A 22,589-nucleotide genomic window follows, 5' to 3' on the forward strand; every position below is an offset into this window, starting at 1 on the left:
CCCGCCCCGGGGCAACGCGCCCCGCCCCGGAGACTAGGTTTGGGAACGCGTCCTGCCCCGGGCTCTTCAGCTACGTGAAGCATCACCACTAAGCAGCCCTTTTTTTTCCCAGCTGGGAGTCCCGTATGAGATCTTGCCAAGGTCTCATCTCCATACAACGACGCTGAGAAAAGCTAATTTTTCCATCTGAGATTTGCAATCATCACAGACCAGGAAATAAATCTAGGATCTTCCTGGCTGCATAAAGCAGCAGCAGCAACACACCGGCTGTGTAATTATGTACTGAATCCTTGGATTAATGGTTCAGAGCTTTTGCAGATTTTTTGTGTCAGATGTGAAAAGTAAAAAATAGAGCTTTATCTTAAAAGTTTTTGGATGATTGCTTCCTTCTCTCAATAGACTGGCCATATGAAATATGTGTATGAGGGCTAATTGGCCAAAAGGTAATTAAGTACTTTGTGTTCTTAATTCTTTATATACATCCTCCGCATGCCATAGGAATTAAGCCTAACCTGAGGTAGATAACGCTGCTTCTGGTCTCTGTAAAAATCCCAGCAGGTTAGCACTAAGTTATTTTGATATCAGGCAACTAAACTGACAGCAACTAAGAACCAAAAACCTACATCTCAAGTCATGCCTCATAATCAACATTGTAAAAATTGAGATCCAAAGAGTTCCCAACAAAACTCTGCACCCTTACTCACAGTCCTTTTTCCCATTTTGCTCCACCACACTTAACATTCGGTAATACTAGGTCCTATTCAATCCGAGCTGAGATTCAAACCCCCCACCCAATCTACTACCAAGACCGTCTAGTTGCAGTTCCACAATATTGCCCACCTCCGTCTGTACCTTTTACTCAACATCACTGAAATCCTTGTTTATTAATTTAATTATTTCCAGGTTCAATCTCTCCTGTGCTCTTCTAAGTTGCTCCCTGAGCTCCTCACAATAATAACTCCAGCTTATCCAGAACTCCACCACTTCCACCCTATCCCATAATAAGTCCACTCACCTATCACATTTATCATCAACCTCCACTGGTTCCCACTCTCCAAGCATCTCTTCAAAATCCTAATATACAGTTACATGTCCCTGTGCACTACATCCTAGCTCATACCATCCACCTTTTTGATTCTGAATTACTATCTACTTTCCTCTGCTCCACCACCAATGGTTGAGCCTTGAGCATCATGACCCCATTTTCTGAAACTGTCTTCCAAATGTTCTTCATCTTATTTCAACACTGTCTAACTTCAAAGACATCCTCAAAATTTACCTCTTCAACCTCACCTTTGGTCATTATCTTTGCTTTATCACAATTCTTGCTTGGTGATCAAATTGCCCCTCTGCCTTTTGAGTTGTGCCTTGGGACATTTTGTTACCTTGTAAGTTGTTCTTGAAGTGCGTGAAGGATAATTGAACAGGATTGTGGTGTGTGAATCATTCATTTTATTTGCAAAATAAAGATGACCTTACAAAGTTTCTTTATTCCTCCATATACCAAAGCAATCTGCCAAAGTATTTGCAATGGGAAAACCCCTGCTGAGGAGACTTAACAATAATTGCTAGGTCAAATCTGCCAAAGATTTGCAGCAGTCCAAGTTTAATTGGTAATACATGGTACAAGTGTGAATAAGACTCTGTGCTGGTGCTTTTTAAATACTGTAAATCATTATTTGAATGGTGTCAGGAAGCTGTTCTGGAACAAGTGGATGATTCAATGATATTTAACTTGCCTCTATATCTCTTCCCTGCAAGCTGATTAGTAGAAAGTATTCTGAGCTTTCACTTCATTTCCATTTATTGCCTTTGGTCTTTAAGACACAAGAAACAAATAATTGTCCAAACTTTCAAAGACACTTGATTTGGGTGATGTAATATCTTAGGCTTCTAAAAATGTTCACCTGGTGGAACCAGTGCTACACCTTTGACTAGAAAAAAAACAATTTCTTAAATCAAACTAAACTGGGAAAGATTATTTGCCAAGTACCAGCATTGGCTAAATAGTAGTATTCTAATTTTTGGATCAGAAAGTAGTGGGCTCAAACCTCATTCCAGAGAAATAAGCATGTAATCTAGGCTGGCATTTCAGTGCAGTACTGAGGGAGGTCTGCACCATCAGAGGTGCCATATTTTGTGTGAGATGTTAAAGAGAGGTCTACATATGAGCCCAATTTTAACACTGTGGATGAGTGGGCTATGAATGAGTTAAAATCTTGACAAATATATTTCAACAGTACTTAATTGCCTGTAAAGTGCTTTAGGACATCTCGAGGTTAAGCTACATAGCTGCAAGTTCTTTCTTTCTTTGGTAGCACCTCCAAGTGTATCCTAACGATTGTTTAGTCTAAATGCCAAAGTAAACATGATTGATCAACATTAAGCTCTTTCAGTTCATTAATTCTAAAAGCCAAAAACAAGGCAAATAATCTTGAAGCATCTGGAAGGGAGATCAGTAAGGATGGCAAAGCAGGTGCATACCACAAATGCAGCACGTGGAAGCTTTTGGAGAGCATCAGAATCCTGGACAACAACTGCAGTAAGTGCCTGCACCTCAAGGATCTTTAGCTCAGTCATTGAGCTGAAGTCTAAGGTACAACACTGTAGTGCATGGGGGTGATGTGGGTAGAGTTACCTGGATGCTTCGATCCAGTTTAGGTAGTCAGGTGCAGGTCTGATTAGCATTTAGGTACAGAAGGGTGTAACTGAGAGTCAGACAGATAATAAGGGGATTCCAAAGAAGAATCATATTAGACTCGAAATGTTTACTCTGTTTCTATCTCCACAGATACTGCTCGATCTCCTGAGATTTTCCAACCCTTTGTTTTTATTTCAGATCTCCAGCATCCGCAGTGTTTTGCTTTTATTTAGGTAATAAGGGGATTCCAGGTGCAGTGTTGGGGGATCCTTGGCCTTTGCTCTTATTCCTGTAGGGTCCTGCAGGGTAGGTGAGCAAACTGTTCATGACAATATGGTACAGGAGACCATTCAAATGGATGAGCGAAAAGAAACATGGTGGTGATAGGGGACAATATAGTCAAGTTGATAGGTACTGTTCTCTCCAGCCATGACTGAATGTTTTGAAGGTTATGTTGCCTGGTCAGTACCAGGGTTAAGGACATCTCTCGTGGCTGGAGAAGAACTTGGAGTGGGAGGGGGAAGATCCATTTGTCATGGTCCACATAGGAATCAACGATTATACTGGTTCTGCTGAGGGTTTGTGACAACCCAAGGTTGAAGTTAAAACATAGAATTTCAAATTGTTTTCTGAGCCATGTGCAAATTGGCATTGAGACAAACAGATTAGAAGGTTAAATGTATGGCTATGTTTGTAAGAGTGGTGTGGGAGACAGGGGTTTCAATTCATGGCACCAGTGCTAGTGAAAGGCAGAGCTGTTCCATTGGGATGGACTCCACTTAAACTGATTTAGGACCAGTGACCTGGCAAATCATATACTAGAGCAGCAGATAGGGCTTTCAACTATTGAAGGTTTTACACCCAAAGTCACCCAAACTTCAGGACCATCTTTCCAGTGCAACCAAAGCCAAGGACTGTATCCCTGTGTTGCAAAATCTGAACCTAATCCTTAGCACTGTTATACACCAAATGCCTACCTCAACTTGCTGTATGTCCTACCCTTTAAAAATTATACAAATAAAATATATACTAAAGATCACTTATCCACCCACTTGTCTTCCACAGAATGTTGCACACAGTTGCAAATTAAATTCCCAAAGCATTGGTAAAATCCAAGAATACCAATGAAATGAAAATGGATTTGGACTTTAATGTCTGATGTTAAACCCTACATGGAATAAGTCCCCTATTGTCATAAAACTGTGCATCTCCTCTTACTCACCATGAGCAATGTCACAAGAGAGCAATAGGAAGATAGCAATTTGCATTAATATGCTTTCTTATCCTTGGAATGCACCAAAGCACTTAACAATAATATTTTCTGTCTGTGAAAGCATATGAAAACTGGCTGCCACATTTGCATATAACAGTAACTACATAAAGTGATTCAATGGTTGTGAAATGCTTTGGCGCAACCTGAAGATGTTAAAGGCGCTATATAAAAGCAAGTTCTGCCTTTATTCCTTTCTTTCTCTCATGCCAACTGGCTCAATGTACTGAGGTATTCTCTAAGTATACTATAATAAAACTGTATAGTAACTTCCATGTATGATTTTTTTTCCGAACATATAAACAATAATAGATACTGCATGAGGGACTATGAAGGATCCATTACATGGAACTGGCACTGAACAAAGAGCAAAGGCACCATCACTTGGAGATGAAAGAGGTAGGCATCCACAGTGAATAAAAATAAAGACTTGCATTTATATAATGCTTTACACAACCACTGGATGTCTCAGAGCACTTCATAGCCAATGAAGTACTTTTTAAAGCATAGTCAATGTTGTGATATAGGAAACACAGGAGCTAATTTGCATTCTGCAAACTCCCAGATTATCTGTTTTTTGTGATGTTGGCTGAGGGATAAATATTGGCCAGGACACCAGGGATGACTTCTAAATAGCGCCATGGGATTTTTTTACATCCACCCGAGGAGACAAATAGGGCCTTGGTTTAACATCTCACCTGAAAGGCAGCACCTCTTACAATGCTCCCTCAATGCTGCACTGGAGTGTCAGTCTTGACTTTTGTACTCAAGCCTTGGGGTGGGACTTGAACCTGGAACCTTGTGATTCACAGGCAAGCATGCTACCGACTGAGCCACGGCTGACACACAATACTATGTAATGTGGTGCACAATGTAATATATAACTTGTTTCACACGACTTTATAAAGAGCAATTTAAGTAGAAAAGATTCATTATGGAAATGAAATCGCTCCAAGGGAAATAGGGTAGAAAAAAATAGACAAAATCTTGGGTATGTTTGTGGCAGTTATGCAATCAGATAAGTTTCTAGGTATAAGATACATCAGTACACATTTGAACAGGACTCTGGGTAGGTGACTATGCAGATGCAAGGGCAACTGGTAAGAATTGTATAAAATCATAGGTAGAATAATGTGCATGATCCAGGGATCCTGAGTTATATTGGGACAGCATGTTCTTTTGTGAAAAATCACTTCTCATTCCAACATGTACACTGTTACAGAAATTGTGTACATAACCACAATACATTTCTTAACATAAAAGATAACTCAGTTGAGAAAGTTCAGATTAATTTCACATTTATTATTTATTTAAAATATCCACATCTTCCATTTCCTCAGTTACAAACAGGATCCAAAAACATCAGGTTACACTTTGAAAAAGTTTCACATTTACATTGTGCCATTCTTGTTTAAAACTGTACCCAAAAATGAAAAAAAAAAGTTTATGCTAGAAAGACCATTTCTAAATATACTCAGTTATCATTTGACAGAATCTTTGTGCACAGAAGAAGCACTGCCTCCCCAAGCTGTGTTACACAGGAATTAGTCCTGTAGCTCTCTTCCGTTTTGGTCAGTTGGTGAGAGTCACCCCGAGTGGTCCATCTTATTGAATTGCTTTCTCCCAATATGCAGCTCTGTAAATTACATTGAGTCTCTTCAATGTCACAGGGCTCTCACATCCCTGTCCAGCATAGCAGGTTGGTGAGCTGGTCGCATGTTCTGCTGGGACTTTGCAGGTAACACAATCTCTCGCTCTCAAACGTCTCAAAACAATGCAGCATCACGTCTTTTTCAGCATTCGTTTTGACTGCCAGACATGGAATTTACTGAAGGCTACCTGTAGCATATCTTCTAAATGACCAGTCAACTGTAAGGCAACCAAAAAACAATGTAAACATGAAGCAAACCTCACAATCTAAGCCAGGCTAGAATTAAATTATACCACCTGCATCACACAGTTGACCTGCTCAAGAAAAAGCAGTACAATTAGAAATGTCAACTGCAGACTCTCACTGCTTCAAGCCTGAAAGACACCGGCAATACTAAAACCTGCTTAAGGTGTCAATAATTCGCAGTCATCTCCAGGTCCCTTTTGTCTCTCTTCCAATTCCGTTCTGAAAATTATTTAATCTGCTTCCACCACCCTTTAAGGCATTGCCTTCCAGATCATTACTCGCTCTGTAAATTTTTTTCATGTCACCTAATTACCTGAAATCTGCTCTCTAATTACTGACCCTCCTGCTTCTCTCTTTATTGAAACACCTTTTGAACACCTCTATCAAATCTACTCTTAACAATTTCTGCTTTAAGAAGAGACACCCAGTTTCTTTAGTCTCTCCTTGTAACCGAAGTCTTTCATCATTAGTATTATTTCAGTCTGCACCTTCGCTGAGGCCTTAACTTCCTTACTAAATTATGATGCCCAGAATGGGCTACAATATTCCAGATGGGACCTAATCAATGTTTTACCACTGCCGGCCATACCTTCAGCTGTCTGGGCCCTAAGCTTCTCAGCTTCCCTAACTGTGTCTCTTCCTTTAAGATACTCCTTCAAATCTATCCCTTTTACCAAGTTTTTGGACATATGTGCTAATATCTGTTTCTGTGGCTCGGTGTCAAATCTTGTTGATAACAATCCTGTGTAGCACCTTGAGACTATTCACTATGTTAAAGGCACTACTTAAATGCAATGTGATTCTTAGTCCACCCACCAAACACAGCTTGTGGCAAGTTGCCAAATTATTCAATTGAGAAAGGTGTAACTGACCCAGACAGATCAGAAAATTGTTCCACATTTGACTTAACTGGGGCATTAAAATTTGCCCCAGGGAGGGGGAAAACAATTTCATTCCTATTTGCTAGCCGTGATCCCAGCTGGAAAGTGGTTATACTTGGATATTGGGCAAAAAACTTTAAAGCTTTCTGTGGTTCAATCAAGTTGAGTGTAATGATCTTGACACTACTTACTGGCTGGGCTCACAAAATTGCACAATTGGATGAGGTGTCATAGGATGCCTGCCATCCATGGAACCATGAACCAAATAAATATCCTCACAGAAGGGGAAAAAAACTGGTAATATATAACCTCACTTTGCAGAAATACTGCCGAAACCCATGCTTACATAACTCCCCTCACCAGCTGCAGAGTAAATCTATGCTGGATAAATATCCCCTCTCCAGACTTTCGATTTTTCTTTCAATTTAGTATGTGGCATTCATTGCTCACAATGCAGTCTACTCTACATTGGGAAGACTAAACAGATTGGGGAGCTGCTTTGCGGACCATTTCCGTTCAGTCTGCTAACGTGAACCTAAACTTCCAGTGGCCTGCCATTATAATTCTCCATCTTACTCTCTCACTAAGCTCTCTGTCCTCTGTCTCCTGCAGTGATACAATGAAGCTCAATGTAAACTCCAGGAACAGTACCTCGTCTTTCAATTAGGCATTTTACAGCCTTCCACTCTCAACATTGAGTTCAACAATTTCAGACTAACCTCTGCTCCAATTTTGTTTTTTTTCTTCGCAGGTGTATTTTACTCTCATTATTTTCTTGTTTGTGCTTTCAGATCTTAGCTATTCATCCTTCTGCCATTTGCGCCTCCTCTAGACATGTGTTTGATCTCTTTACTTGTCCCATTACCACTCCCTTTGGCCTTGCACCACCAACCCTTGTGTCATTTAAGCTCTCCTGTCTTCCACCCTATCACAGGCCTTCCCTTTTGTTCTTTTTCCCCACCCTCCTCTCTTTCGCTTGTTTGAAAGGTATTATATTTCTAACTTTTCCCAGTTTTGACGAAAGATTGTCGGCCTGAAATGTGAACTGTTTCTCTCTCTCTGCAAATGCTGCCTGACCTACTAAGTAATTCCAGTGTTTTCTGCTTACACTATGTAATCCATGTTGTACAAACAACCCTTCCTAGCATTTACAACAGATTCAATCCACATATATATGCTCACATTGAGCCCATGCTGTGCATTTGGTTGACCTAAGAAACAGATTTCCAGATAAGCCCTGGAATTCAGCTCACACTGAGTTTCGATGTGGGAGAGATGGGTTTGATAGGGGGGTGGTTTTAAACTAACTCGGCAGGGGTGTGGAAACCAGGAGTGAATATCAGATTAATACCAAGGTGCACAAAATACTGGGAGAGACTCGTCCCATTACCACTCCCTTTGGCCAAGATGGCACTAGAATAGAGAATAGTAAGTTAATAGAATTGGAGTAAGGGAGAAAGTAACGAAGTCTAAATCAGGGTTATACTGTATGTATATGAATGCAGAGAGTATAGCAAATAAGATTGGTGAGTTACAGGCATAGATTGCCATGTGGAAATATGATGTTGTGGCAATAACAGAGGCCTGACTCAAGGAAGGGCAGGTCTGGGTGTTATATATTCTTAGGTACAAGGTGTTCAGGAAAGGACAGAAGGAAAAGGAGGAGGGGTGGCTGTATTGGTAAGGAGAGCATTGCAGTGCTGGAGAAAGAAGATGTCCCAGAGGGTTCAAGGACAGAATCAGTTTGACTAGAGCTAAGGAACAAAAGGGTGCAATTACATTTCTTAGTGTCGTCAATAGGCCACCAACTAGTGGGAAAGATGTAGAGGAACAATTCTGCAGGGAAATTAGAGAGGTGCAAACATCATAGAGTAGTTATAATAGGGGACTTTAATTACCTGAGTATAGACTGGGATAGTGGTAGCGTAAAGGGCAGAGAGGGGCAAAAGTTCCTAGAGTGTGTTCAGGAGAATTTTCTACAGTAGTATGTGTCCAGTCCAATAAGAAAGGAGGCACTGCTACCCCTGGTTCTTGGAAATGAGCTGGGCCAAGTAGATCAAGTGTCAGTGGGGGAACATTTAGGAAATAGTGATCATTGTATCATAAGGTTTAGGATGACAGCATAAAAGGACAATGGGAAATCCAGAGTAAGAACAATTAACTGGGTGAGAGCCAACTTGAATGGGGCAAGAACGGAGCTGGGCCAGTTAGACTGGAACCATAGGTTGGTGGGAAAAACTGCAGCTGAACAATGGGCTACCTTCAAAGAAGCGATGGATTGAGCACAGTCAAGGTGGAAAGGGAAAGGTAGGGCAACAAATCCAGAGCTACCTGGATGAAAAAGGAGATAGAAATTACAATAAAGAAAATAAAGTGTGCTTATGACAGGTGTCAGGTAGAAAATACAATTGAGAACCAAGCTCAATACAAAACGTTCAGAGGACAGTTGAAGAAGCAAATAAGAGAAGCAAAGAGGGATAACGTGAAAAGACTGGCAGCCAACATAAAGGGTAATCCTAAAGTCTTCTATAGGCACATAAATAGTAAAATGGTGGTAAAAGGAGGAATAGTGCTGATTAGGGACCAAAAAGGAAATTTACACATGGAGGCAGGGGGCATAGCTGAAGTGTTAAATTAATACTTTGCACCTGTCTTTACCAAGGGAGCAGAGGCTACCCAGGCCATGGTGACAGAGAAGGAAACTTTGTCACTAGAAGGGTTCAAAATTGATAAGAAGGATGTATTGGATAATCGTCAGTACTTAAAGTTGACAAGGAACCGGGACCAGATGAGATGCATCGAAGGATATTGCAGGAAGTGAGAGTGGAAATTGCAAGGGCACTGGGCATATTCTTTCAGTCTTCCCTGGACTCAGGGCATGTGCCAGAGGACTGGAGAATTGCAAACATTACACCCTTGTTCAAAAAAGGTTGTAAGGATAAGCCCAGCAATAACAGCCCAGTCAGTTTAGCTTCGGTGATGGGGAAGCTTCTAGAAACAATTATTCTGGATAGAATTAATAGTCACATGGAAAAATATGGGTTGATTAGGAAGGGCCAGCATGGATTTCTTCAGGGAAAATTGTGTTTAATTAACTTGGAGATTTTTTGAAGAGGTAGCAGAGAAGGGTGATGAGGGTAATGTTGTTGATGTGGTGTACATGGACTTCCAAAAGGCATTCATAGCAGTGCCACTCAACAGACTTGTGCGAAAAGTTATAACTCATGGAATAGAAAGGACAGTAGCAATGTGGATACAAAACTAACTGAGTGATAGGAAACAGCGAATCATGGTTAATGGATATTTTTCAGGCTGGAGGAAGGTTTGTCGTGGAGTTCCCCAGGGGTCAGTATTGGGACCCTTGCTTTTCCTGAGATATATTAATGATCTAGGTCTTGACGTGCAGGGGACAATTTCAAAGTTTCTGGGTGATACAAAACTTGGAAGTATTGTAAACTGTGAGGACAGTGTAGAACTTTCAAAAGGACATAGACAAGTTGGTGGAGTGAGCAGATAGGTGGCAGGTGAAGTTCAATGCAGAGAAGTGTGAGGTGATTCATTTTAGTAGGAAGAACATGGAGAGACAATATAAAATAAGGGGCACAACTCTAAAGGGTGTGCAGGAGCAGAGGGGCCTGGGTGTATATGTGCATAAGTCATTGAAGGCAGGACAGGTAGAAAGAGCAGTTAATAAGGTGTAAAGGAAATCTCTTTTTTTTCCCCTAATATTACTGTGGGATACTGAAGCAGGCTTATGGGGACTGTGTGTATGTGTGTTGTGTGTGGTTTTTGTGTGTCTAGTTTAATTAAACTGCAGACAGTCAGACTGCAAGGTTTGAATCATCAAAAGGGATTAGGTATAAAACAGGCATTTGAAATGGAGGTTGGTAAGCTAGCATGAAGTCTCAGCAGATACAATGTGAATGGAATTGGCATTTTTAGATAAGTTGAGAGGTTGTTTGATTTTCAAAGGGACATGATAAATAAGTTTCATGAAAGAACTGGCCATAATAACAACACAAAAGATTTTACATTCTGGGAAAAGTAACTTCCAAAGAAAGGTTGAAACAATGGGATTTACAGATCAAAGCTGAGAAATATATTTAAAGAAGGAAGGAAAGCTGTATGGGGATATGGCTGTGTGAGATCTTGAAAGGTGCACTGTGAGAAACAGAGCTGGGAGAAAAACATGTAGCCGCCACCCTGGAGAAGTTTGCTGTTCCAGTAACCAAGTTTTTATTAAAAGCCTTTGGAATTCCATTGTCGAGTGAGAAGGAGAAAGAAGCTGTGAAATACCTCCCTTACAGCCACAGTGGGTGCCTGTGGTAATATTTCTGGTTGTTTTATAGATTAAGAATCTATTTGGAGTGTTGCCTGAAAGGAGTATGTAGTTGGGAGTTTAGTTAAGTAGAAATCTGTTGAGAACTGTTATAAAACTAAATGTAACTGAAGTTTTGTGTGTTTAAGTTTTCTTTTCTTAATAAATGTTTTAATTTGAACTTTAAAATCTCTAAAAGTGGTAGTGGACTTATTACTTCTGACTTCAGTGCATTAACCTTCTCGTAATAAATACAAATTGCAAAATCGTTGTGATAGCGTGGCCAAGCTTTCCTTTGGGATTTAGTCCGCCTGGCAAATACCATCTACCATATCATAACAAAAGCATACCGTATCCTAGGCTTTATTAACAGGGACGTAGATTACAAGAGCAAAGAGGTTATCCTGAACTTGTATAGGACACTAGTTAGACCTCAGCTGGAATATTGTGTACAGTTTTAGGTGCCAATTCTGTGATTCAGTGATAGTGATCAGTGAAGGCAATAAGTCAATTTCCAACCCAATTTTTTCCATTTGTCCACTCAAGCCAGATGTCAATCTAGGAGTGTAATTTGGTGGACTAAAGAAAGCCTGGAAAGGAAATTACAAGGTCCTTACTCACTCATTTGACAAGTTTCATTATATGATCTCTCAAGTATCAATGTACCAAATTTGGAAAGATTTGCAAGGCTAAGCACAGCTTTAGTTGGTTTTAAACGTAGAGCAATTCCAATCTGGCCAAATACCGCCCCAACAGTCTACTCTCAATCATTGGCAAAGTGATGGCAGGTGTCGTTGACCATGTTATCAAGCAGCACTTACTCAGCAATAACCTGCTCACCGATGTTCAGTATGGGTTCCTCCAGGATCACTAGGCTCCAGACCTCATGACAGTCTTGGTCCAAACATGAACAAAAAAGCTGGGGCAGCATTTAATGGTTAATGGTGCACCTTTCCTACTAGCTGGAGAGCCAGTAGCAACCCCACTGCAACCAATTCCAGGAGCATTGTTGGGATTATGTCCCAATCAGGTAGCCTGCTGGCAGCCGTCAGGGCTCCCGGCTCCACTGAGGGCAATTTCCTGTCGGACTTCCAGGTGTGGACCGGAGCTGTCGATCACAGGCACACCACAGGGTGGCCAACGCCGGTAGTGTAGTGGGGCTACAAGAAGGATCGTGGCTGGAGCCCTGGGCTGCAGGTAAGTTGGGTAAGATTGGCAGGGCCAGTCAGGGAGGCCCCAGGAATGGGGTGTGGGGGAGGAGGGTGGGGGGAGAACCAGGGTTGTTGCCAAAGGCGGGGTGGTGGCTTCCCAAGGGTCCCTCCATTGGGCTCAGGATGCCAGAGAAGGAGGGACTCCCCCCACCCCCCCACCCCAACCCACCAGATGCAGCCATACTCACCAGGGTTTGCCTGGCAAGTTGCCCACATGACGTAGTGTCTGCCCACCACTGGTAGAATACCAGCGCAGTGGGTTAAGGCCTTAAGTAGCCTCCAGTTTGGGGGGGGAGCATTAAATTCCATCCCTCAATTCCAGAGGTAAGGTGAGAGTAACTGCCCTTGACATCAAGGCGGCATTTTTTAAAATTCATTCACGGAATGTGGACTTCGCTGGCTAGGCCAGCATGTATTGCCCATCCCTAGTTGCCCTTGAGGTGGTGGTGGTGAGCTGCCTTCTTGAACCGCTGCAGTCCATGTGGTGTAGGTACACCCAGAGTGCTGTTAGGAAGGGAATTCCAAGATTTTGACCCAGCGACAGTGAACGAACGGCGATATATTTCCAAGTCAGGATGATGAGTTACTTGGAGGGGAACCAGCAGGTAGTGGTGTTCCCATCTATCTGCTGCCCTTGTCCTTCTAGGGGTAGTAGTTGTGGGTTTGGAAGGTGCTGTCTAAGGAGCCTTGGTGAATTGATGATTGACTGAGTGTGGCATCAAAGAGCCCGAGCAAAACTGAAGTCAACAGGAAACATGGGGAAATCTCTCCACCAGTTAAAGTCATACCTAACACAAAGCAAGATGGTCATGGTATTTGGAGGCCAATCATCTCAGCCCCAGCTGCAGGAACTCCTTAGGGCAGTGCCGTAAGCCCAGTCATCTTTAGCTGCTTCAACAATTACCATCCCTTCACCATAAGGTGTGAAATGGGATGTTCACTGATGATTACAGATTATTCTGTACCACTTAGATACTAAAGCTAACATTGCGTGTATGCAGCAAGACCTGGACAGCGTTCAGAGTTGGGCTGTTAAGTGGCAAATAGTATTCACATCACACAAATGCCAGGCAATGAATATCTTTAACACTACAGAATCTAACAATCTCTCCTTAATTTCAGTGGCATGACCATCATTGAATCCCATCAACATACTCAGGTTACTATTGATCAGAAACTTAAGTGGAGCAGCCATATTTATATTGCGTCTAAAAGAGCAAGTCAGAGGCTGGAATTCTGCGGTGAGTAATTCAGCTCCTGACTCCCCAAAGTCTGTCCACCATCTACAAGGCACAAGTCAAGTGTGTGATGGATTACTCTCCATTTGTCTGGATGAGTGCAGCTCCAACAACACTTAAGAGACTCAACATCATCCAGGAGAAAGCAGCCTGCTTGATTGGCCCCATCCACCACCTTAAACATTCACTCTCTCCACCACTGGCACATAGTGTCATCAGCATGTACCATTTACAAGATGCATTGCTGCAATTCACCAAGCCTGCATCCACAGCACCTTCCAAACCTGCAAACTCTACCAACTGGAAGAACAACAAGTAGATGCAAAGGGATCCTCACCACCTGCAAGACCCTTCCAAGCCAAGCACCATCCTGTCTTAGAACTATATTGCTGTTCCTTCACTGTCACTGGGTCAAAACCTGGAACTCCCTTCCTAACAGCATCTGGGTGTACCTACAGCAAATGCAGTGGTTCAAGAAAGTGGCTTACTGCCACTTTCCCAAGGGCAGTTAAGGATGGGCAATAAATGCTGGTCTTGCCAGCAACGTTCCGATCCCATGAATGAATAAAAAACAACTTTGGACTAAGTGAGCTTTGCATTCATGGGGGAGGTGGCCCTGTAGTGGTATTTTCACTGGGACTGGTAATCCAGAGACCCAGGGTAATGCTCTGGGGACCTGGGTTCAGATCCCACCATGGCAGATGGTGGAATTTGAATTTAATAAAAATCTGGAATTAATAGACTATTGATGAGCACAAAACCATTGTCAATTGTCATAAAAACCCATTTGGTCCAGCCTACATGTGACTCCAGATCCACAGTAATGTGGTCGGCTCTTAAACGTCCTCTGAAATGGCCTAGCAAGCCAGTCAGTTGTATCAAACTGCTAAAGAGTCAAGAAAAAGGAATGAAAACAGATGGACTACCTGGCATCGCCTAGGCACCAGAAATAACAACCGCAAACACAGCCCTGTTGGCCCTGCAAAGTCCTCCTTTGGGGACTTGTGTCAAAATTGGGAGGACCGTCTCAAGCAACAGTCACTCATCCTGACTTGGAAATATATCACCGTTCCTTCACTTTCGCTGGGTCAAAATCCTGGAACTTCCTTCCTAACAGCACCGTGGGTGTACCTACACCACAGGGACTGCAGCGGTTCAAGAAGGCAGCTCCCCACCACCTTCTCAAGGGCAACCAGGGATGTAAAATAAATGCTGGCCCAGCCAGCAAAGCCCACATCCCATAAATGATTTTTTTTAAAAAGCCTGACATAGTCATACTCACGGAATCATACCTTACAGATCATGTCCCAGACACCACCACCACCATCCCTGGAAATGTCCAGTCCCACCGGCAGGACAGGCCCAGCAGAGGTAGCGGCAGAGTGCTATACAGTCAGGAAGGAGTTGCCCGGGGAGTCCTCAACATCGACTCTGGCCCCCATGAAGTCTCATGGCATTAGGAAAAACACAGGAAAGGAAACCTCCTGCTGATTATCACATACCACTCCCCACAGCTGATGAATCAGTACTCCTCCATGTTGAATGCCACTTGGAGGAAGCACTGAAGGTGGCAAGGGCGCAGAATGTACTCTGGTTGGGGGACTTCAATGTCCAAGACCAAGAGTGGCTGAGTAGCAACACCACAGACCGAAATGGCCAAGTCCTAAATGACATAGCTGCTAGATTGGGTCTGCGGCAGGTGGTGAAGGAACCAACAAGAGGGGAAAACATACTTGACTTCATCCTCACCAACCTGCCTGCCGGAGATGCATCTGTCCATGACAGTATCGGTAGGAGTGACCACAGTATCGGTAGGAGTGACTACCACACAGTCCTTTTGGAGGATACCCTCCATCGTGTTATGTAGCACTACCACTGTGCTAAATGAAATAGATTTTGAACAGATCTAGCAACTCAAGACTGGGCATCCAGGAGGTGCTGTGGGCCATCAGCAGCAGTAGAATTGTACTCAACCACAATCTGTAACCTCATGGCCCAGCATATCTCCCACTCTACCACCAAGCCAGGGAATCAACCCTGGTTTAATGAAGAGTGCAGGAGTGCATGCCAGGAGCAGCAGCAGGCATACCTAAAAATGAGGTGTCAACCTGGTGAAGCTACAACACAGAACTACTTGCATGCCAAACAGCATAAGCAGCAAGTGAAAGACAGAGCTAAGCAGTTCCACAATCAACAGATCAGATCTAAGCTCTGCAGTCCTGCCACATCCAGTAGTGAATGGCGGTGGACAATTAAACAACTCACTGGAAGAGGAGGAGGCTCCACAAATATCCCCATCCTCAATGATGGAGGAGCCCAGCACATCAGTGCAAAAGATAAGGTTGAAGCATTTGCAACAATCTTCAACCAGAAGTGCTGAGTGGATGAAACATCTCGGCCTCCTCCATTAGTCCCCAGTATCACAGATGCCAGTCTTCAGCCAATTCGATTCACTCCATGTGATATCAAGAAATGGCTGAAGTCTTTTGATACTGAAAAGGCTATGGGCCCTGACAGTATTCTGGCAATAGCACTGAAGACTTGTGCTCCAGAACTTGCTGCTCCCCAAGCCAAGCCATCCCATTACAGCTACAATACTGGCATCTACCCGACAATGTGGAAAATTGCCCAGGTATGTCCTGTCCACAAAAAGCAGAACAAATCCAACCCAGCCAATTACCGCTCCATCAGTCTACTCTCGACCATCAGTAAAATGATGAAAGGGGTCATCAACTGTGCTATCAAATGGCACTTGCTGAGCAATAACATTCTCATTGACCCTCAGTTTGGGTTCTGCCAGGGTCACTCAACTTCTGATCTCATTACAGCCTTGGTTCAAACATGGACAAAAGAGCTGAACTCCAGAGGTGAGATGAGAGTGACTGCCCTTGGCATCAAGACATTTGACCGAGTGTGGCATCAAGAAGCCCTAGCAAAACTGGAGTTAATGGAAATAAGGGGGGAAACTGTCTGCTGGTTGGAGTCATACCTAGCACAAAGGAAGATGGTTGTGCTTGTTGGAGGTCAATCATCTCAGTTCCAGGACATCACTGCAGGAATTCCTCAGGGTAGTGTCCTCAGCCCAGCCATCTTCAGCTGCTTCATCAATGACCTTCCTTAGGTCATAAGGTCAGAAGTGGGGATGTTTGCTGATGATTGCACAATGTTCAGCACCATTCATTACTCCTCAGATACTGAAGCAGTCCATGTCCAAATGCAGCAAGACCTGGATAATATCCTGGCTTGGGCTAATAAGTGGCAAGTAACATTCATGCCACACAAGTGCCAGACAATGACCATTTCTAACAAGAGACAATCTAACCATCTTCCCTTGACATTCAATGACAATATCATAGCTGAATCCCTCACTATCAACATCCTGGGAGCACACCATTGATCAGAAACTGAACTGGACTAGCCATTTAAATACAATGGCTTCAAGAGCAGGTCAACAGAGGCTAGGAATCCTGTTGCGAGTAACTCACCTCCTGACTCCCCAAAGCCTGTCCACTATCCACAAGGCACAAGTCAAGAATGTGATGGGCTACTCTCCACTTGCCTGGATGAGTACAGCTCCAACAACACTCAAGAAGCTTAACACCATCCAGGACAAAGCACCCTTTCCACAAGTATTCACTCCCTCCACCACCGACACATAGTAGCAGCAGTGTGTCCCATCTGCAAGATGCACTGCAGGAACTCACCAAGGCTCCTTAGGCAGCACCTTCCAAACTAACGACCGCTACCATCTAGAAGAACAAGGGCAGCAGACACAAGGGAACACCACCAGCTGAATGTTCGCCTCCAAGCCACTCACCATCCTGACTTGGAAATATATCACCATTCCTTCATTGCCACTGGGTCAAGATCTTGAAACCTCCTCCCTAATAGCACTGTGGGTGTATCTACACCACAGGGACTGCAGCGGTTCAAGGCGGCAGCTCACCACCACCTTCTCAAGGGCAATTGGGGATGGGCAATAAACGCTGGCCCAGTAAATGGATTTTTAAAAATCTGTTACCCATGTTGCTGCTGATCTACCACCAGAAAGATAAAGGCGGTGAATATACTTTTCTCAAGGACAATAAAGTATGGAAGAGATACAAGAATTATTATTTATACTGTAAATGCAGCTACTCCCTATTCAAATTAGCCTAGACCTGCCAAACAATTGCAAGAGGGAGATGTGCTCTACTAATTGTTCTCTAGTCTATGATCATGATGTCAGACAGAATGATCCCTCGCCCAGCATTCCAGTATCAGCCTCAATTGGTTAGGTTCCCCGAATGATAGTATTTTTTAAACTTATCTCCTTGAAATTTGCACACTGTTATCTCACTATATACCATCTTGACAGGCTTTGCCAGCCACACTTTGAGAAACAGTGATCTACACCACATGATGCAAGATAAATAAGCTTAGTGTACTGCAGGCACAAAAAGCCACATGGGATTGTGATATAGTGGTAATAACGGAGATGTGGTACAAACAAGAAGAGAAGGGCACTTGACATCCCCAACTACAATGTATTCGGAAAGGGCAAAAAAGGAGGGGTAGAGTGGCAGTTCTGTTCAAGATCCTTTTGCAGCACTGGAAAGGGATGATACACCTGAGGGTTCAATCAAAGTCAGAATCCATTTGGTTAGAATTATAGAACAATAGAGGAACGATTACACAGCTGGGTATGTATTAAAGGCCATCAAATAATGAGAAGGAAATAGAGGAGCTAATCCGCAGGCAAATTATAGAAAGATGCAAGATCTAGAGTAGTGGTAATTGAGGACTTCAATTATCCTAAAATATAGAATGGGATAGAAACACTGTAAAGGGAAAAAAAGCAAGCAAATTCTGAAATCTGCACAAGAGAATTTTCTTGATGATTCTAGCCCAAAGAGGAAGGAAGCAGTGCTGGATCTAGTTCTGGGGAATGTAGTCAGATAGTATTTGGATCACAATATTATTTTGTTTAGAATAGTTTGGAAAAGGACAAAGAAAAACATAATGTGAAAACATTCAGCTGATGGAGGGCTATTGTAATGAGTTAACTAAGGATCTGGCCTAGGTGTATTAGGATCAAAGACTGGCAGGTAAAGCTAAATGAGCAACAGGGAAGAAGAGATGGTTTGGGTACAGAATGAACACAGTCCCATGATGGGGAAAAGAATGGCACCCAAAGCTAGAGCTCCTTGGATGACTAAAGAGGTTAAAACGAGACAAATAAGAGGAGGCTTACGACAAATATGAAGTACATAATACAAAAGAGATCTAAGTTGAATACATAAGAGACAGTATGAGAATGGATTAGCATCTAATGTTAAAAATGGAATCCAAAGCCTTTTATAAACATACAAATAGTAAAAGAGTAGTCAAAGAGTGAGGCCGATTAGGGACCAAAAAGGAGATCTTAAAGAGGCAGGGAGCATAGCTGAGGTAATGAATGTTTTGCATCTGTCTTAAAGAGGATGATGATGCCAATGTCACAGTAAAGGAGGAGGCAGAAGAGAAGTTGGGTAGAATAAAAAATGAAGAGGCACTTAAGCGGTTGGCAGCACTCACAGTAGAAAAGTTATCTGGTTTAGATGGGTTGCATCCTAGTTTATGGAGATTAGTAGTGGTGGAAAATGCAGAGACCTCGACACAATCTTCCATTCCTCGTTAGATATGGATGTGGTGCCAAAGGACTTGGAGAGTTGCAAATGTTACACCACAAAAGGGAAGAGAGATAAATTCAATAATTACATACCAATCAGCTTAATGTCAGCGACAGGGAAACATTTAGAGACATTAATTTGGGGCAAAATTAATTGGCACTTGAGAAAATATCGATTAATAAATGGAAGCCAGCATGTATTTGTTAAAGGTAAATTACGTTGGTTAACTTGACAGAGTTCTTAATGAAGTAATGGAGAGTGTGAATGAGGGCATTGTGGTTGATGTTGCATACGTGAACTTTCAAAAGGTATTTGATAAAGTACCACAAAATAGGCTTGTTAGCAAAATTAAAGGCCATGAAATTAGAGGGGAAATGGCAGTGCAGATATACGGGGTATAATTTCAAAACTTGTAGATGATACAAAACTCAAATGTAGGATATTAATAGATTTCAGATGGACATAGACAGATTGGTGAAATGAGAAGACACACAACAGATAATGTTTAATGCAGAGAAGTGTGAATTAATTCATTTTGGCAGGAAGAATGAGGAAAGGCTTAGAGGTACAAGTAAACCAGCTTTGAAGGTGGCAGGACAAGTTGAGAAAGAATGTGAAGGCCTTAGAGAGGATGCAGAGGAAATTTACTAGACTGCTATCAGGAATAAAAGATTTCAGATACATGAAGAGACTAGAGAAGCTGAGGGCCTTCTCATTAGAGCAGAGAAAGTTAAGCAATGACTTGACAGGGGTATTCAAAATCATGAACAGTCTTGATAGAGTAAATAAGGAGCAACTGTTTCCACTTGCAAAAGGGTTGGTAGCTAGAGGATACAGATTTAAATTAATTTACAAAAGCATCAGTGGTGACATGAGGAAACCTTTTTATGCAACAAGTTAAGATGGCCTGGAATACACTGCCTGAAAGAGCAATGGAAGAGGATTCAATAACTTTTGAAAGGAAATTGTATAAATACTTGAAAAGGAAGAAAAACTGCTGGACTATTGAGAAAGGAGAGGGGAGTGGGACTAGTTGCATTGCTCGCTGGCACAGGCATAATGGGCTAAATGATCTCCTTCTGTGCAGTGTCATTCTATGGTAAAATAAAAAGTACAAGCTAGTTGATGCAAAAAGGCTCAATACTTCCACATAATATATCTCTGGGAAGCACTTGTTACAAAAGTCCTAATATGGTCTAGTAGGAAGCTTTCAAAAACATATGCCTATTAAGGAGATGGAAGGAATGAGGATTTTTCTAAGCTATTTTTAGTTGGACCAGATCTGTAAACCAGGATAGGACCTGAGTTTTGTTACCTTCCTGTGTGACAGCTCATGTCATCACAGGGTCACAAGATAGAAGACTGCTCCAACCTTAAGATGCTTTGAGCATGCAATAAAAATGGCAGCATGCCAGAAATTCATGATCAATGAGTGCCACTCTCTCCTTTTTTCTTTTGTGGTGATGGTCCTGATGGACACCCTGGACAGTCAACAGAATAGGGGCCTGTATTTTGCAACGGCTCAGGAAGCTGCTCTGAGAACCCAAGAAAAAAACAGGAATGTAGACAGCATTGGAGATGCAACTGCCCTCATTACATTGATAAGATGCCACCGATGACAGGATTAGCATATGTATGCTGCTAGTATATCATCAGTGTAAAAGCACAACTGTAACAGCTGCAACTACAGAAAGGCACTATGTGTGAGTACCCAAAGAACTGATAGACCAAAGTTGGGACCTTGCATTTTATGCTGAGTTCAAAGCAGCCTACAATATTAAAGATGTTGGGAGCTGATACATCTTTTGTCCCGATATCTGAGGCAACTTCTGAATCAAATGTGCAGCACAACTTGCTTTTCCTTCTGCACCCATTTCTCATTCTCTCCCACCAGCGTAACCATGTCTAGTGTACATAACTGCCGGGACTCACGTTTGTACTGATGTATAGCTTCTGCAGCTTCTCTCGGAATGGCCTTAGTTTTGACATCTGAAATCTCTCCAGGTTATTCATCATCTTCCCAACCTGCCACAGCAGACAAAAAAAAATTACACTTCGCCATTCAGTAAACTCCTGCTAAAAATCAGCACGAATTACTATCCACGCCAGGAATTCTCCAAGCACTAAACAGAACAAATAGGAGCAGGAATAGGTCATGCCTATTGAGCCTTTTTTTAATTAATTCAAGGGATCTGGGCTTTGCTGGCTCAGCCACATTTATTGCCCATCCTTAACTCCCCTTGAGAAGGTGGTGGTGAGCCATTCAATAAGACCATGGTGTACCTCAGCTACACCTTCCTACACAAACTCCATTGGGGCCACGATAATCAGATAAAAAGGTATTTTTTCTTCCAATACTTTTATGAATGTTTTTCAGCCTGGACATTTTGATTCCTTTTACTGTATTGACACTCATATAGGCTGCCAAAAATACCCCGCCTTACTTTTTATTTACTTGATGACAATTTACTCTACATGCAGGCTAATATAGTATATGATATTTGGCAATAGAAATGAATAGGCAACCATACAAATCAGAAAGTTTCAGATTTCATCACAGGCTTCACCTTTAGTTGATTTCAGCCAAGAGGCAGCCTTCGACGTGCTATAAATGGGCTCAATGCTCCTAGGCTGCAAGTCAGGGCCATGAATGAGGATGCATGCTCCTGATCACTATCCAGTGACCTGTATCTAGAATTCTCTGTTTTCTTGAGGACAGAGCTGACCTCAGCCATCTTTCCTACTGTTAAATAGCCTGTCAACACTTGCTGGCTAGGCTCACATATGACAAATGGTCATTTAAATGAGGTAGGAGACAGCTGGTAGGAGTACCCATGAAGCTGCACCATAGTGAAAGTCAGTACTTTCAGGAGAGGAAGAAAATTAAGGAAACATACAAAAAATTACTTTCACAGAAGTTATGATACAAATAATTTCCACTTTGAGAAGTTAAACTATTTGGGCACTCAAGGACCTAACCACATCAGCAGCACAAACAGTATTAATCATAATCTGTAACACTGCCCCTTTATTTTTCTTGTTATGTTTTTGCAGTAGATAAGAGGAGAAATTCCAATACTGAGAAACATGGAACATAAGAACATTAGATATAGGAGCAGAACTAGGCCATTCGGCCCCTCAAGCCTGCCCCGCCATTCAACAAGATCATGGTTGATCTGCCTCAGGCCTCAACTCCTCTTTCGTGCCAGCTCCTCATAACCCTCAACTCCCCGATTTTTCAAAAATCTATCTACCTCCTCTTTAAATACTTCAAGAGATCTAGCCTCCACAACTCTCTGGGTAGAGAATTCCAGGCATTCACTACCCTCTGAGAGAAGAAATTCCTTTGCATCTCAAGTTTTAAATGAGTGCCCTCTTATTCTGTAATTATGTCCCCTAGTTCGAGATTCTCCCACTAGTAGAAACATCTTCTCAACATCTATCCTGTCAAGCCCCCTTAGAATCTTGTGTTTTTCAACAAG

The 22,589-nt window shown here is 42.4% G+C and overlaps 1 protein-coding gene across 2 annotated transcripts in view; it reads right to left on the reverse strand.

The window, feature by feature from the left end:
• Positions 1-5,192: 5,192 nt before the first annotated feature.
• The window catches only part of gtf2h1 (general transcription factor IIH, polypeptide 1), an 82,014-nt gene continuing 64,617 nt past the window's right edge, over positions 5,193-22,589 (reverse strand). For both annotated transcript variants that reach the window (XM_078549004.1, XM_078549003.1), the window contains 2 exons: positions 21,040-21,132; positions 5,193-5,780 (listed from right to left, as the gene is read on the reverse strand). In XM_078549004.1, the coding sequence (XP_078405130.1) occupies positions 5,694-5,780; positions 21,040-21,132 (180 nt within the window). In that variant the 3' untranslated portion in view covers positions 5,193-5,693. The remainder of the gene's footprint in view (positions 5,781-21,039; positions 21,133-22,589) is intronic.

Source organism: Cetorhinus maximus, chromosome 9 (assembly GCF_964194155.1).
Source record: "Cetorhinus maximus chromosome 9, sCetMax3.hap1.1, whole genome shotgun sequence".
NCBI classification, from domain to species: Eukaryota; Metazoa; Chordata; class Chondrichthyes; order Lamniformes; family Cetorhinidae; genus Cetorhinus; species Cetorhinus maximus.